This window comes from Apostichopus japonicus, chromosome 9, assembly GCF_037975245.1.
Source record: "Apostichopus japonicus isolate 1M-3 chromosome 9, ASM3797524v1, whole genome shotgun sequence".
NCBI classification, from domain to species: Eukaryota; Metazoa; Echinodermata; class Holothuroidea; order Aspidochirotida; family Stichopodidae; genus Apostichopus; species Apostichopus japonicus.
The window spans coordinates 24,376,579-24,393,935 of NC_092569.1; the positions used below are offsets into that span (position 1 = coordinate 24,376,579).

General features: G+C 36.7%; 1 protein-coding gene across 1 annotated transcript; it reads left to right on the plus strand.

The window, feature by feature from the left end:
* The first annotated feature begins 1,372 nt into the window (after positions 1 to 1,372).
* On the plus strand, positions 1,373 to 16,395 carry LOC139973276 (uncharacterized). Its single transcript, XM_071979841.1, has 5 exons — positions 1,373 to 1,529; positions 10,582 to 10,718; positions 13,415 to 13,500; positions 14,914 to 15,231; positions 16,256 to 16,395. Exons 2-5 carry the CDS (start codon positions 10,693 to 10,695, stop codon positions 16,378 to 16,380), a joined length of 555 nt encoding a protein of 184 aa, XP_071835942.1. The 5' UTR covers positions 1,373 to 1,529; positions 10,582 to 10,692; the 3' UTR covers positions 16,381 to 16,395.
* The last annotated feature ends 962 nt before the right edge of the window (positions 16,396 to 17,357 follow it).

Consider the following 17,357-nt stretch of genomic DNA (forward strand, 5'->3'; position numbering starts at 1 on the left):
TGCTAAACTTCCACTCTTGCTGGTATAGTAACATGAAGCATAGACGACTTGGATTTTCGCACACCTGATGTGGCAATGTGGAATATTTACAAGATTAATACGGAAAATTTTCAAAAGATACATAAACCAATTGACTTAATTTGATCAATAATACTGCAAGCAAGGCAATTTAATTACTTTTGGCAATTGTTTTAGAATATAGACAACCTTTCCAAACGTTGTATCCACGGGGGGATTTTCATACACAATGTAAGGCATGGAAACGAGGATAACTGTCGCATTATTTAGTTGTATCATTCCTTACATGACATGTCTTATAATATTAAACACACAAATGAATGCACCATAATCTAACACAGAAAATGATATATACCAAATTTAATATTCAGGTGTTCATGTTAGCGGAGTATGTACATTATGAAGCCAGCTGGATTTGAAGAATCATTTCATGTTTTGTGCAACAACGACGTTGGTGGAGGAGGCTGGGCGGTACGTTTACATGGAATTGTTTTTGTCATATTTTAAAAGTGATAAAGACTTTATATCGCAAGCATGTAGGTATTATAACTTGAACATGTGCAGGTGTAATCAATCAGTCGCATCCTCCACTCAGTATCGTCGAGTTTTAGAATGTAGCTCTCAGTTTCGGTGACGATCTTAGTTAGTGGTTATATCAATGGATAAAATGAATTGTCCGTTTCCCAATAGTTGTGTAAAATTGAGAGATTGTATTTAAGTAGTGATAGTATTCGCAATCTACATCTCTTCTGTCATAGGTCATACAACGCCGTTTATTGGCGAATATGGCAAAATTTTCACTGACGTATTGGGGTCCATTGTCACAGTTGAAAATGCCACATTATGCCATGAAGCCCGAAATGTCTCTGAGAGTTTTTGATAACTCAGCCTTAGGCAGATAAAAATTGTTCCAAGATGGAAGAGAGATAAAGATAGAGAGAGATGCGAGTCTTCATTATTTGCCTAAAAACACCTCTTTCGAGATGAATATAATGTGATTCATTGTATGCAGAGTCATATTGATGAAAATCGTATAACAGCGTGACCATTTATTTTACCTGCAAAGAGTGACATTATATGGAAATACTTGATAGAACATGCATGCTTTTACTTTACTAGTATAGGATAAAAGAATGTGTAGAAATTACACTATATGTCATCGCCCTATACAAACTATTAAATAAAACATAAAACTCCCATGGAATCGCTGTAATATCATCGATGCGTTTTGTTTGTAATTTTTATCAAACTTGACAAACATACCCTTTGGTACTTATATATATCTGTAATGGGTATCCTTAATGGATTACCTCTCGTGACCCTATGATAGTGTTGTTATACACTGTAAGTCGAGAAAAGCAAATAGCAAAGGCTGAGATTTCATTTGCTCTTTCGGTTTGTTTAAATATTCAGTTTTGATAAAGCTATAATGTTTCGGTGTAAGGCATAATTCGGCGTGCCCATACATTGTCCATTATTGACTACACTTGCATTTCAGAGCATTACACTTGGTAAGTACTTTAAATCTGTCCGATTTCTTTTTCTTGTGATGGCTGTAGCTGTACAATGAAATGTACTTAAATACTTAAACTCTTTTAGTTATATAGGACTGTTATTTGTCGAGATATATTAATCAACATGTATCTAGCAACTATTATTCAACTAGTATTTATTATATGATTAGCAAAACACGTCGTTTGTCAAGGCCCAGAGACAGTACTCGACACGCTGCTAAGTTGAGCGCTACGCCCTTCCGTCATGGCTTAGTCATATTACATTAAGGTTAGCTTCATACTACATTATATTTATCTTTACATGGGCTTATTTTATTCCTCAGTCTTAACGGACAGGATGTTAAGGAAACCTTCAGATCAATATTTTGAGGAGAATGCTTATATAATGTTCACGACTTAGCTTATGTTTACTGAAGATAGGATCGCTTCTATGAATTATAGACTACTTAGTTACTACGCGTTAACTGAGGTTCATTGTGTAATCATCCTATCACACTGAGAGTACAACATTCGACATAGATGGCCCTGCGGCCATATCCGACAAGATTATGGTAGTTGACCAGCCATGTCAGCTATACCAACCGTTACCCTTCCAGTCGCAACTGCAATCACATCTCCGTTCGAAACAGACGACTTACGCAATATGGTATCCAAGTTACCCTCCAGGCTAACAAATAAGGTCGCCTCACTAAGCAACCAACGTACGATATCGCAGTCAAAGTAGGAACTATTCAAGACAACAGTCCCGTTCATCCCGTAATAACCTGTGTACTAGTTTTACCTGATTTGTCTTACGTCTTTATTTTGTCTTTATTTTGTCTTGCTTTTTTACATTTCGTTTTGTGAGTGTTTGTCTAATTTAGGTCTCAAAAGGTAAGATTGAGCTATCATGTTCATCCAAGGTTTATTGACTTTCAAAATTCACATTGCTATTAAATATGTGATTAGCATGGTAAACTTCATTCGAAACTAAACTGTATAATGTTAGCTACCATATTTAAAACCTTTTAAAAAACTCGATCGATATCATTCCAATTTCGTTAGGGAAGGTCCAATGTTGTAGGTACTTGTGTCATGAAAACCTTCGTTAAAATGGAGAATTTTATCATTTTTTTTTCGCTGTGGAGTTCATTTTTAAATAGTTGTTCATCATATCAAACTTCAAACATGACCTTTAATACGTAACCATCTACTTTGATATTCAAAACGATAAAGTCAGTCTCAAAGTAAACAACTGAGATTTTAATTTACTTTTCATTTGACGTTATTTAACTTTTGTTGTTCATTGTTGTTGAATATTATCATTATACTAATGATAATAATGTATGTTTAACACTTCGTCCTTAACAGTATTAATAGGAGAAACTGCCTCATAAGTACTTCTAACAGAAATGATGTAAACAGAATGTTTCTTTTTCATCGAAGTTAGCGTATAACATATAGATTACCATACAGGTCAGCGTTTTACGCAAATTTAGGTATTTGTCAACATGTACACAGAGTACATACTAACGGCGAAACATATGGTTCCGTCGTTAAAACTAAATGCGGTGTTACCTATTGTTACGACCAAAATATCAACAAAATTCACAAAAAAATCACTTGCCAACGATATCTTGCACTAAACATTCCAACGTTTTTGAATATATGTTTATGATAGTCGGCCTGTAATTTGTATTGTTGTCCTCCCACTCCGAGGCCAGGTTATGACCGGTAACATAAGGTCAATATTTTTTAAATATTCCTCTTTAGTCTGTCCTGCCCCGCACTTTTTGCTATATAATTTGTTACGAGTACTTTTTGTTGAACTAAAATCTGATATATCATATAATTTACTAATGTACACAAGTCGTACCTATCGACAAGCTCTTTTCGCGTTCCACAAGCATATGTTACCATTGTAGTACCGTACCGTGCATGTGATAAATACACACAGGCCGAATGACTTTGGTGAAGTTGGTGTACGCATGACATTATACGTCGTGAAGATAAAGTGCTGATCTGATCTTGAAGTTTCCAAATAAATATTTGTTCATCTCTTGTTTCTTATCATTACAATATTACACTATGAACGTGACCTTTTACGAAGCACTGTTATTCGTAATATAGTATAATAATAGCTCAGATTGTGTCGTGACGTGCGGACAACTCTGACATTCACAAGGGGTTTGTGTGGGATAAAGTTAGGGAAACCCTGCCATACAGTATGCAGGCAATGTACCATAAATAATTGGACAATTGTCTGAGAACAAAGGAGAGGGAATAATCATTATATTGTCTTTAAAGTAAAGTCTGCTTAATGTATGGTAATAGTTATTGTTTATAATTTACATGAGCTCCTCAAATCTAATACAAAAGCTCCATTAGGAAGCAAAAGACTCATGTTATAACCTTAAATATCATGTTTGCAATACAATGTAAACGATGTTGAATGCCATCTAATGTTACCCTGCTCTTCCTATTTAGTTACGAAGAACATGTTTTGATTGAGTAATAAGGATATTTATAAAACATGCTATAGTGTAGGTTAATTGATTGCGTCGAAATGACATTATGTGTCAACGCCCTAGGCCTACAAAGTATTATAAAGCAACTCCCATGGAAAAACTGTATTGTTTGCATATCTCAAATTGACAAACTTACCTTTTGATACGTATTTTGTCAATGGGTGTCATTAAGTAACCCTTGGCGACCATATGAGGGTGTTGATAGACTGTAAGTGTTGGTAGACACTGTAAGTCGAAGATAGCAAATAGCGGGTGCTGAGATTTAATTTGCTCTTCGTGGTGTGTAAATAATGAGTTTTGATAAATCTATATTGTGTGGGGTAGAAGGAACAACTTACGAGCCATACATTGCTCATTGATGACTACACTTTGCATTACAGAGCCTTAAACTTGTAAAGTTCTTAAAATCTGTCCGATTTCTTTTTCTTGTGATTGATTTAGCTATTTAATGTAATGTACTTAAATACTTTACGTCCTTTAGTTATGTAGGACTGTAAAGAATAGAAATATCATCATAGGTACACTGTAAAAATGCGATGAAACGTTACACCAATTTTGGTGACAGGATGGCCTCACGACCTGAGCATAGTAAACTTTTCCCGCGAAAAGGGTTTTCTTTAATTGTATTTAATGGAGAAAGTTTTGCCTCTGCGGTGGTTATTTGTTAACCAATGAGATCGTTCAACTTAGCCAATGAGAAGCGTTTACTTGTTTACACGTCACATGCAAAACCACGAAATTCGTACTTCTGGCCACGCCAAGACACAGCCGTCTTGATGAAAAAAGTTCAGCACATTTTGTAAAGAATAAGTATGTTATTTCACATTATTTATAAGAATGGAATAACGGACAGGATTCGTTAGTCAGTTAGCGGATGTGTTATTCAAAACCTACCACAGTTACACTCTTTTTAAAACACGAAAGAGGCCACGCTTTTCCCTTGTCGGCCTATCTTAAGTACTGAGACGCTCGTACTGTCGAAGGCTAGCCCATAGGCCTAGGCATATATGTAACTAAATGTATATAGCGGAAAATTGTTAGACGAGTTGAATTATTCTATCGCATATAATAAATGTAACACATAGCAAATTCATAGTTCCCTGTACAAAAGCCTAGACAACTTCCACTGCATAATATCAGCACAGTAGTTGGACCAATGTTCGAATTACGATAATAAAAATAACATGCACATGTGCTTGCATTTATAAAAAATTACATGCACAAACAAATCATTACCTTCACCTTCATGAAAAATGCAAAAGAGAGTGTTCACATTTACTCATGGGTCTTGTTTAAGTAGGCCTATTGGGGTTATGGTGTTTAAAAGTCACTACCAGCCTTCTCCCAGGGTCGCTCCCATATGCAGAAATTTGATGCAACATGGACACAGTGTATCATTCAGTAGTGGATGTGACTGGCTTTTTTTTTCAGAGGGTCAGAGGATTCTTGAACAAAACCTTTCAGCTGTTAATCTTACATGATGTAAAATGCTTATTCTCTCGCAGAAGTAGTTACGTATTGTCCATACATTTGTATCATGATCCATGGGTAATGTTCATTTAGTCGTTTTGGTAATGTGTGCTCAGAGGTTCATGTTTTGTAGATCAAGAGCACTTAGCATATGAGCCACTACACCATTGGTGTTCAGACTAGAAAGTTGAGTTTGGTGGAGGGCAGGTCTGAAAAGTGTTTACATATTTTGCTTACATCATAGTGATTCTGTAGAAATACGTTAGCCCACAAAAATTCCTAGCAATATCGTAAAAATAAAAATTACTGAGAGTTATCTGGTCTTCCAACCCTTTTCCATAAGCCTTTTTGGGTATTCATAATGTAAGATGTCTATGCAGCTTATTTCCAGGGGGCAGAACACTTTTAAATATTGCTTACTCACATGTCACTATATGCTTAATCGTTGTCTCTTGTATTTATTTCCAGACAAGAGAGGGAAAACTAACTGGAACCTTGTGATACCAGATGGGGAGGATTATGTTACATTTGCAAAACAACAAGAAGATATGAAGAAAGAATACTAGAAAGTAGTACACTGAAAAAATAAACTAGTCAATATTGCCACGGACTAACGTTAAATTAGTCTGTAACGTCAGTCAATGCACACGGACTAGCAAAAATCTTCGTTTCATCGCTGCTTCTTAGTCAGTTTACACTGACTAAGGAAAATATAATCGCAGCTTAGTCGGTGGTGACGGACTAAGGTATTTTAACCCATGGACTAAGAACGATACGGACACCCGATTTACGCCATAATCGTAGCTTAGTCGGTGTCGATGGTCTAATGTATTTTAACCCACTTCGATTCACTTCAATTTGGAACCCGAGAGGCAGCTTGCTGGACTTGGCATAGTTTCATACGATCACTCTAAGCAACTTTCAACCGTAAATCGTCCAAGAAGGTCTTTAGAAGAATGGAGGTATTAACTGCCATCATCGGCCTACCTGTTATTCCTTTAACTTGAAGGTAAAATTAAAGTTAATTGTTAGGCCACTGGCACTAGTACTGTATTATGGTTAGTGTAACGCTACCGTTGTCACGCTGGCGTTTAGCAATACACAAGTGCAATGACAGTGAGTAGCCTATAGGCTTCTACTGGGTACTGCAGTGCATTCTCAACACTAAAGTGTGCATTCTAAACACCAATTAACAATGCGTTATGTGTGTATTGTGCTAGATTGAACAGTGGCACATAATCTTCTAATTTATTCCCAAACAAATGCTGGAACTATAAGTCTCAATAGTTTATTTGAAGTCTACACTCATTTGGTAAAGATTTCCTGTAATTTCCCATGTGAATCTAAATGGGTAGGCTTTGTGATATTGAATAAGCAAGGCTAGACCTTCAATCGTACAGTACTGTAGGTCAGCCTTGAGGGGTCAATTATAGATCACTGGCAGGGGTATCCCACCACCAATAATTACTGGCGATGGCCATTTGTTGCTCTTGGGGCCATACCTGACACATTGTACTTACTTTGATGTGTTACCATGAAAACTGATCTAGGTTAGCTGTCAAGTGACTTTAAAATTGCTCTCCCAGCCACACCCACCACAGTCGGTTTGCCAGTCGTCTGGTTTCATATACAGGAATGCACTGTGAACATTGTGATGTACAAGGCAATTGGTTACCTTCCCAGCTTACCAAACCCTCTGGGCTCCCGGTCTATTGGGATCATTATTAACATGATTAACATAATTATTAAGCTTTGAAAAATAACTTGGTGTTATGCTGTGCAAAGCTAATAATTATTTGGTAAAGCTGCTATTCCTGGCTTATAATTTGAGGGACCTAGATTTAAATGTATACCTCCCAATATGTTATAAAATTTTAATGTAAATGTATGTTTATGATAATGTGAGTTATCATGTGCTATATCTGTATCTGTGCTTACACGTATATCATATTTTCTGTTCACAGGTCAATAATGGTGCAGATTTTGGCTTCCTGAAGACAAGTGGGAGGCCATTTGTAGTTAAGAGAAACACTCTTTGTTCGTGAAGACTTAACTGGTGTCGATTTGAGGTACCACTTTAAAACGAAATTCATGAGGAACCCTTGCCCAAGATTCAACTTTGCATTATTGTGCAGTGCTATACTTTTGCGATTCATGTTTGATCCATTAACTTGTCTTAACTTCGTTGGAATAAAATCATATTTTCAGATTTTTGTTTACAGTGATTTCTTCTCTATCTGTCGAAAGTCAGCCTTTGTAGACATCAGAAGTTTTATCAGAAATAAATACTGCCAACGTACACATTATTTGTGTTTCTTCTGCTCTCTTTTCTTTCAGTGATGCTAGTCAGTGAAACTAGTCGGGTTTAATTCTTTCAGTGATTCTAGTCAGTGCAACTAGTCAGTCGATACCGACTAAGAAAGGTTAGTCGGGAGAGGCACCATCCTGACTAATGTAAAACCTGCTACAAACTAGTCGGTGGCTCATATAAATTAGTCGGTAAAGAACGACTAATGTCACCAACTAATGTAACTGACTAATATACATTTACCGACTAAGAAATTGTTGATCGACTAAGCTGACGGACTAAGATGACCGACTAAGAAATCCAACTGACTAAGGAATAAATTAGTCGGTATAGCAACTGACTAAGGCTATGTTAGTCGGGAGAGGCACCAGATGGACTAACGTTATGTTAGTCGGTGAACCAATTTAAGTTTTCAGTGTACCAGATGTTCAGATTATTAGTAAAAGAATGGACTTTACTTTTCTACAAAGAAGAGAGAACAGCAACTTTAATCCTCCAATTGCAGCACTTATTATACTGCCCCAGATGCTTGAAAACCAGACTGATTTGGTAAAGCAATTTAAGATCAGTACTACCAGTAGCATAGTCGTAGTAAAATAATGTCATCCTACATTGAGTAACCTATAAGTTAGTCATTGATTACATAATCAACATACTCTTTCCTTTTCATAGGAAGATTGCCCTAGAGATGATATTGTTGAAGCCTCTGTATCGAACCCTTACGTGGCTATTGTTGGTAGAGTAACAAGTCTCAAAACCTGTTATATAATTGAAGAACAGCAAAACCCCATGGATACTCATTCGGTAGTAAAGGCTGTAGTTGCCTCTTTGGGGTTTATTATGCTTGTAACCTAGAATTCCCTGAAGAAGCCAGAGACACCGACACCTTCATCCATAAATTCCCTTATGGTTATAACAGACAGACAGAAAACACCACGAAAGATAATTTCCTTTGATGAGAAAATAAGAAAGTAAAATTTACTATCCTTTTGAGGACAAACCATATATCCAGTGTTGGTTATGGGAGCCCACAGTATTTGTATTACACGTACCACTATGTCATATGATGGTGTAATGCTAACAGAAACGTTTCCATTTGTTATTATTACTGTTCAATATTTATTTAACTTTATTAATTAAATCTTTAATGGTAATTAAATAGTTACTTGCAGTTTATTCTGTCAAAACTCCTTACAAACAGTAATGGTAAGACAGTGTTGGGTTAATGATTGTCACCAGTGACTGAAAGGCAAAAAGCAATGCTTTTTCCCTTCTTGACAAAAATGAGAAAGTGATACGACACATTTATTGACCTTTGAGGACGTACCAAAATCCAGCATTGATAGTGGTTGCCTACTCTATTTGTTTACTTAGCACCATTCTCATATGTTGGCTATATGTTTACAATTTATTTTGCATGTTTGTTATATTATTCAGTATTATTGAAGCACGGTGAAGCATGGTGGGCTCCTCTCCCTTATTGCAATTTCATTATTGTTTAATGCCTTGTTATGTTTAGGCTGTTCCCATGCATTTTATCTCTGAAATTTAGGGGTTTAAAATTGTTCACATGTTAGTGTTAGTATCCCCCCCCCCATTTTGTAATGTCTTGTTATGTTTAGGTTGTCCCCATGCATTTTATCTCTGCAATTTAAGGGTTTAAAAATATTTACATGTTAGTTTGATTACCCCCCCCCCCCCCATTTGTTAATGTCTTGTTATGTTTAGTTTGTCCCCGTGCATTTTATCTCTGCAATTTAGGGGTTAAAAATGTTTACATATTAGTTTTATTATTCAATATTATTTAAGCATGGTGGGTTACCCCAACCTTATTGCAATTTGTTTTTGCTTGTTTTTCAATGTACAGTGAACAATGTACAATGTACTTACATGAAAATTGTGTTTTCTTTGCAACTGTTTAAGAAAAAGAAATGATTTATCCCCCTGAACTTTATGCGAGCCTCAGTCTCATCCCAGAAGCATGGATGGTTGAGCCCCACCCAATTAGGGAGATGTGTAGGTCTATTATTAAACTCGTCTTTGAGAGTACAGCTATGGTCAACTTTTATTTGGGGGCCAAATAGTGAGCAATTAGCTCATGCCCCAACCCACCCCCCCCACCCCATTTTTTAAGTCTTGTTATGTTTGGGCATTTTACCCGTGCAATTAAGAAAATTCTTCACTGTGAATAAAATATATCGTTCTATCCAATGCCAGGCTCCACTCTCAGATTTATGTCAGCATTTTGTATTTAAAATTCATGAAGTTTTGTTTGAACAGTTGTTGGCAATAAACTACGTTTCCAAACAATAGAAGGAAAATAAATTCCTTCATGTTGGTGTAATTAATAGCTGTGTTTTAGGGGAAATCTGAAGTTTCCCTCACTATAGGGTAAGGTAGAGTTTACGCTGCTTTTACGGATGCAACTTATGTTGCCACTACTTTTTGGGGTAACCTAAAGTTACCTCTAAAGGTGGTGAAATGTTTCCCTTTTTTTCCTTCATAAGAGGAATACCTCCATGTTACCTAGTGTGGGAAATCTGAGATCACACCACAAAATGGTGGCAGCCTAGTTGAACCTACTATTTGATAACATATTTTTTGGACACTGTATATAGTACCATAAGCTATTATCCAACCATTTTTATTATGATTTGAAAACATGTTGCTTGTCAACCAGACAAATATGATCAAGAGAAGCTCTGGATAAAGGCATAACATGATCGAACCGTACAACAGTATCTTTTTTATTATTCGTGACCAGACTTGGAGAATACAGAGGAACTTTGCTGAAGAAGACTGGATTGCCAAGAAGAGACATTGAACCTCAGAACTAACGGCATATTGAGAGAAAAACACCTTCCGCCAGCCTGCCATGATTCGTTCCGTGTCATACTATTGGTAAGCCTATCGAAGTTAAACTGTGCTGCTGTCATGCACAAGAGCTTTTTTAAATATTATCAAAGTTGTTCAATAACTGACACGATAAAGACACACGCTAAAGGTAGCCAATGTATTGGCAATCAGGTTTATGCATAGTTGTTGTGGGATAAGTTTGTATCACTTGGTTTTTAGACTACTGTATTATTCTTTAATACAAGTATAAGCCAGCCCACGTTATGGGTGCATGACAACTTACATTCCTATATTTCTTTGATTGTGTAGGTAATAAAGCTAGTCTAGCCAAGGTCCCTACAGTACAAAATTGCATAGCCAATGCAATGACGAGCCTAGACCTAGTCAAAAATATCACAGAACTGGGTATTCTCAAAGACGTTGTTGGTGTGTTGACCAGCATACACGCAATACTCCGTACAACGCTCTAATTGTACCCCATATTGATTATTGTTCAGTCGTATGGACTACGGCGACGAACAAATTGTTTGACCGGGTTCATGTTCTTCAAAATTGTGCAGCTAGATTAGTCCTTGGATGTGGGCTTCAGGATGTACATACTACAAGTATTTAACTGAATTGAAGTGACTAAATGTCAGTCAACGTGCATTATATTTCAGGAATATTCTTATGTGTAGATGTGTCCACGGCCTGGCCCCAGATTACCTTACTGATAATCCAATTCTACTGAGAGGTGCAAAACTAGATATACCTGCTCTAATAATATTTTACTAGCTCCAGTAAGATCTGGGAATAGAAAGAGTCCTTTAGATTTACAGGCAGGTCGTGGAACAGTCTTCTCACAAATTTGAAATGCTTGCCAAATGTTAATATTTTAAAACGCAATATGAAAACTTATATATTTTGTTTAGATATCTGATATTTGTTTGTTTATAGTTTTGCCGTCCTTTTTGTGCGTTTGGCTGTTTACCGTTTTCTCCTGCATATTATTGTATATGTATTATTTATTGATGGCTCCTCTGAGCAGGACTAACCTCATTAAAGATGGCAATAATAAAATTTAAAAACAATATGATAGGAATATTGGACACACGTTAAAGGAAATGTTCAAATTTGGCTCTGATCGTAAAACATCGGCCATTCATGAGGGTATCTTGAGCCATCGTATGACCGCTGGTGGAGTGTTTCAGGCTCCGGCAGCAACTTCGTGAGCGGTGGCAAAATCTTTGACATGCCCAAAAAGTTGCCAGAAGACCATTTTCGTGTTGAATTCGTGTGTCCATTTTGCCCTTCGTAAGGCCGTCGTGAGGGCATCTTGTCAAATCCTGTCATCTTCGCTTTTACTTCGTGTGATAATCGTTGCCATCGGGCTTTTTCGCCTCACGAAGACAATACGAAGGAAACAAGAAGCTGCCCGATTGTCTTAGGAAGGCAACACGACTACGTGAAGCCCTAGCAGTGCCGTCGTGTAGCCATCGCATTATAGTACGATGACATCGAGATGGGAACACGGTTTCGGCAAAGACAGCCGAATTTGAGTACCTCAAGCGTTTCCAAGGTGTCATGGTAACGTGGACATATAAAGGCCATCCTCAGAGCATCTTACTCAGTCAGTTCTAAGCCCCTCTACAGAGTAGAGGCGTGTGTAACTCCCAAAGCTACAATCACAATTAATCACAATTCAGTCTCTGCAGAATAGCATACTTTGGTGATGAGACAACCAGGAAAAAGAAGGCAGCAACATTGCTTCTTTTAATGCACCCCAGAGAACATGAGAACATACAGCCTCAGCACCTCCTCAGCACCTCCGCAGCTTAGGCTGTTGATTGGCTGTTGACCAAGTTCGGGGCCATCTTCGTGCGAAATTCAAAATTCCATATTTGTATGGCCATCTGGTGTCAAGTTTGGGACAGTGTGACTGCTGCTATCAAGTTCGGGCCATCTTCGTGCGAAATTCAAAATTCCATATTCGTATGGCCACCTGGTGTCAATTTCGGGATAGTGTGACGCCTGCATCATCTAGAACTATTTTGGAGAATATGAAAACCCGATTAGGGATGAAATGGCTTAGTTAAGAACGTTAAAAGCTTACACCACGACATATGTAAAGAGCCTTAGTCGCAAACATAGCCTACATTAACGAGGAAGAGAATTTAAATTAAAAACATGATTAAATCTCCCAATTTATATAAAAGAACTGTGTTACCAATATTTATCGAAGATGTTTCATGACAGTATTGTAATGTGTCTATATAAGTGCAACATATAAAGGAACAGAAATTAGAAAGTAAAATTGCCAAACTGAAGGAAAGAATCTCGTCTGCTCTTTTAATGTGTCATGCATTTCTGGACGTAGCAGTAGGTTACAAAACACATGTAACGCAGTATGCGCTAATGAAATAAGCTGTTCCATCTGCTTTACTTCATCAGCCTTCCCCATCCCCAACCCAAGCCATAAGTAGATTGCAACTACGCCACTGCATATACGCAGCTAAATGACTTTTTTGCAGCTCCAAAAATTGAAAAAACACTCTCACTTTACGTAGATTATGAATTATGCGAACTAGCACACTGCTCCTGTTAGGGCACTGTTGCGAGAGAATGCTGATAATCGACATGAAATCAATCTTGCAGCCACAGTGATTTTTATTTAGCCAGCTCGCGGGCCTCAATGCTTAATAGCTTCCATGTATTTTAATTCTGATTCCCTACTTTACTTTTGGATTTTAATTTCTTTTTAGGTACCCTATGGGTAATCAACGCTTTATGAAATACTTGGTCTGGAGTGTAGTGTTTACACTTACTATCTCGATTCAGTCATCCCACGGTAAGTCTGAAGGAAACGTCTCACAGACAAAAAGTTCATTGTACATATGTTACATATGACTTTTTTTCATTTGCCCCAGTAGCATTGAAAAGGGGTTTAATAAGTTTTTGACTGCGGAGACTATAAATTTGCGATTCGTCACTCCAAGTAAACGATGAAAAGTTCAAATTAATTTCATTAGATTTACTCATTCTTCTTCCCTCAGATTAATGTGATATAGATGTAAAACTGATTAAGTTCAACCAATTGTAAAGTAAGTTGCATCACATGTAGAATGTAAAACGCTAGCAATATAACTTATTATTATAGTGATAATTCAAATCAGAGCTTATAGACTCGATACAGAATTACAATGATGGGATATGTCGAACAACAACACACCTACAAAAGTATCAATTTAGTGCCAATTCAAAGAACGGCCAAGAAATATCCAAGTGTAAACAACGGATACCGTCTAGACATTGAGCATGTGCGTCTATAATTTGAACAAGTGCGTCTATAAATTGGACATGTGTGTCTAGAATTAGAAAATGTGTGGCTAACGTGTAATTGTTCTAGAACAATTGAATGTAGGTCAAGAGAAAAAACGAATTTTTAAATATAATTTATTTAGATTTGAGGCATGAGAATACACGAGTAGCCACGTTCCCGTTGACAGTATAAATCAATATTAAGGAGCTTACAAATTACATGGAATATACTCAAGACATTATGTTCAACGAGTTAAAGATTACTTGTGAGTCAAAGCACATCTATGGGACACAACCCGGCCATTTGGAAGGGCGTTGTAATGGAATAGCTTGTCCCCCGGTACTGTGCTATACTGCCCAGTGGGTTTTGCCCAACATCCTGTTGCTTTCATCGATGGATCTTATCTTCTATGCAACCCTCTGTATTTCCAGTCACATTGTGAGTCCTTTAGTTCGAACATGTTTGCATTCCTGTCACCATAGAAAAGGGGAGGCGAAAAGAAAAAAGGCCTTCGTTCTGCATTTATTTTCTTCGCATTTCTCTTCGGCGGAGCCGTTGACTTATGAAGAAATATCTAAGATATATGTGAACAGCTATTAACAGATTAAGCAGCTGCGGGAAACGGTAAGAAGTAGATTATATGGATCTCATGAATCATTTCTCCTCTTCTGTCCGTGGTTTCTCTCACATTCAATCCTTGGTGCAATTTCACATGTTGTGATGCCATCCTAAATGCAGTCAATGTCGGGTATGCCTACTAATTTCATATAACTGAATTTCTAAATTGCTCTGCAATAAACGTTGCTGTTTTCCTCGCTTCTAACTTGGAACCCTAATCTATTTTAAAACTGTGATTGGTACATTATGAGATTTCAAGATGTCACTGACGATGTAGTCTCACTCTATTTCAATGTATTTCTCATATAAAATTTCAAATCTTAGTGTTTGCAGAGAATCATTGCGCATCTCCCCAGTATGGCTACCTCGGAAAAGAAGGCATCATTAGCTGCAACATCGATCAAGGCATAGACAACGTATATTGGTATATTGGCACTGACACTGACGATGATCCATTTATAAGAATTGAGTGCCGATATATAAGTGGATCTGGTAAAGAAAGTAATGAATACGACATATTACAAAATGGATCCGTTTTTATCAGGAATGTACAGAGCAAACATGAACAATTGTACCAAGTCACATTTCAAATTTCTGTCAATGAACCCGAAGTCAATCTGCGTGTTAACTTTATTGTCAGAGGTGAGTAATTGTCAAGTTCATATAAACTGTGTATCCATGATCAGAATGGTTCCAAGAATCGCCTGAATTAATATAACACCATACAAAGTAATACAAAATGATCTCCTAAACACGTAATTTAAGCAAGTAATGATAATTCAATCTTTAAGAGTGTTCAGGGTGACCACTTCAAGCTGTTCTGAGTAAAGTTAGCTCTGATAGAGTGAAACCACTCACTCTTGTTAGACATTAATATACATGAAGTCATTCTTTGATAAGAGTGACTTTAACTTCTTTAGTCAGTAATGATCATCTTGAACACACCAAAGAAAGAATTCTCATTTCTCGAATTATGGTGTGTACATCCCCTATGATTGTTACTTGTCTTTATGTGCCATTCGAGCTTAAATACAATGTTAGTATTTCCGTGTCCACGTTAAGCATAATCTACCAAAACAGTAAGGTAAAAATTGAACTTCTGCCTGATTGAAAGTATAGTTACTTTATTAGTTCTTAGACTTTAAAACTAATCCTTTGAATATACCAATTAATGGATCGGGTCATCTTAAGAGACGTCTGTATGCTGGTCTGAAATATCAAAAACCGTTCGGCCAACATAGTCAACTTTAATTGCCGAAATGTTGTGCCAAGGTGCTGGTGCTCCTAGGCGAACAGTTGGGCCAACAGTCATTTAAGGCTGGGCCAACATATTGCCTATTATATATTATTCACAAGTGATGGGAATTCAATCTTAGAGAGTGTTCAGGGTGACCACTATAAGCTGGTCTGAGTAAAATTAGCTCTGAAAGAGTAAAATCATTCACTTTTGTTAGACATGAAGTCACCCTCCCCCCCCCCCCCCCATCTGATAAGAGCGACTTCCACTTCTTTAGTATATTTAGGTCATCTAGAACACAACAAAAAAACGAATTCTCATTTTTTGAATGTATGGTGTGTACAACCCATAAGAATGTATCTTGCCTTTAATTACCTGTCACATATAAATACACTTCTTTTTTATTTGCGTGTCCATTTAAACCGAAAGGACCGACGACTTCAAACAGCGGTAGCACGTTACCAAGTGAAGTGACCAGTATTGTACAATCTACCAAAGTAGGTAAGAATAAATTTAAAATATCAATCATTTCATTGGTTGATATACTACTTTAAAACTAATGAAGTGCTGATGGACCAATTTTCTCTCCTTTCAGAGAAGTTATCTTATTTTTAAATAAAACGTGCTTTAACATTTGAACCATGTACATTCGTGTTTATTTAATCGGAATCACCATCAGCAGTTTTCGGTTGTCACTGTGTGCCGACAATCTCATTCATAGTTCGGTAATATTCTCAACTAACTTCAAATGTTCAGGAACGTTCAAAGTGAATGATGATCCCACATGTATCAACTTTCAAAATTTGTAAAGTTATTAATTACTTACCATATAATTATATATATATATATATATATATATATATATATATATAAAGGCATATAATTTATATTAATATTCATCTCGAACACACCAAAAAACGAATTCTCATTCTTCGTAACGTATGGTGTGTACAACCTATAATAATGTTACTTGCCTTTAATTATCTGTCACATATAAATACATACTTTTTATTTGCGTGTCCATTTAAACCGAAAGGTCCAACGACTTCAAACAGCCGTAGCACGTTACCAAGTGAAGTGACCAGTATTGTACAATCTGCCAAAGTAGGTAAGGATAAATATATATTTATATATATATATATATATATATATATATATATATATATATATATATATATATATATATATATATGTGAACTTTTCATGTTCCTTCCCACCATGTTCCATTCGGCTGAAAGGCATATAATTTATTTGTATTCATATATGTATCACATTGATAAGAGAAACACGCCAAAGGGGTCAAGATTCAATGTTGATAGCAGAGACAGTACATAAGACAAATACTTGACGATTTCAACTAACTTTAATTTATCAAGGATGTTCCAATACCTGATGAATCCTTGAGTTTTACCAACAGGTGTATGCTAGTCCCATATAGCATAAAGACGTTGGGCCAACATTGTCAAAATTGATTTGAAATGTTGAGCCACTGAGTGCTGTATGGCGACTGCTCGTAGGGAAAAGTTGGGCA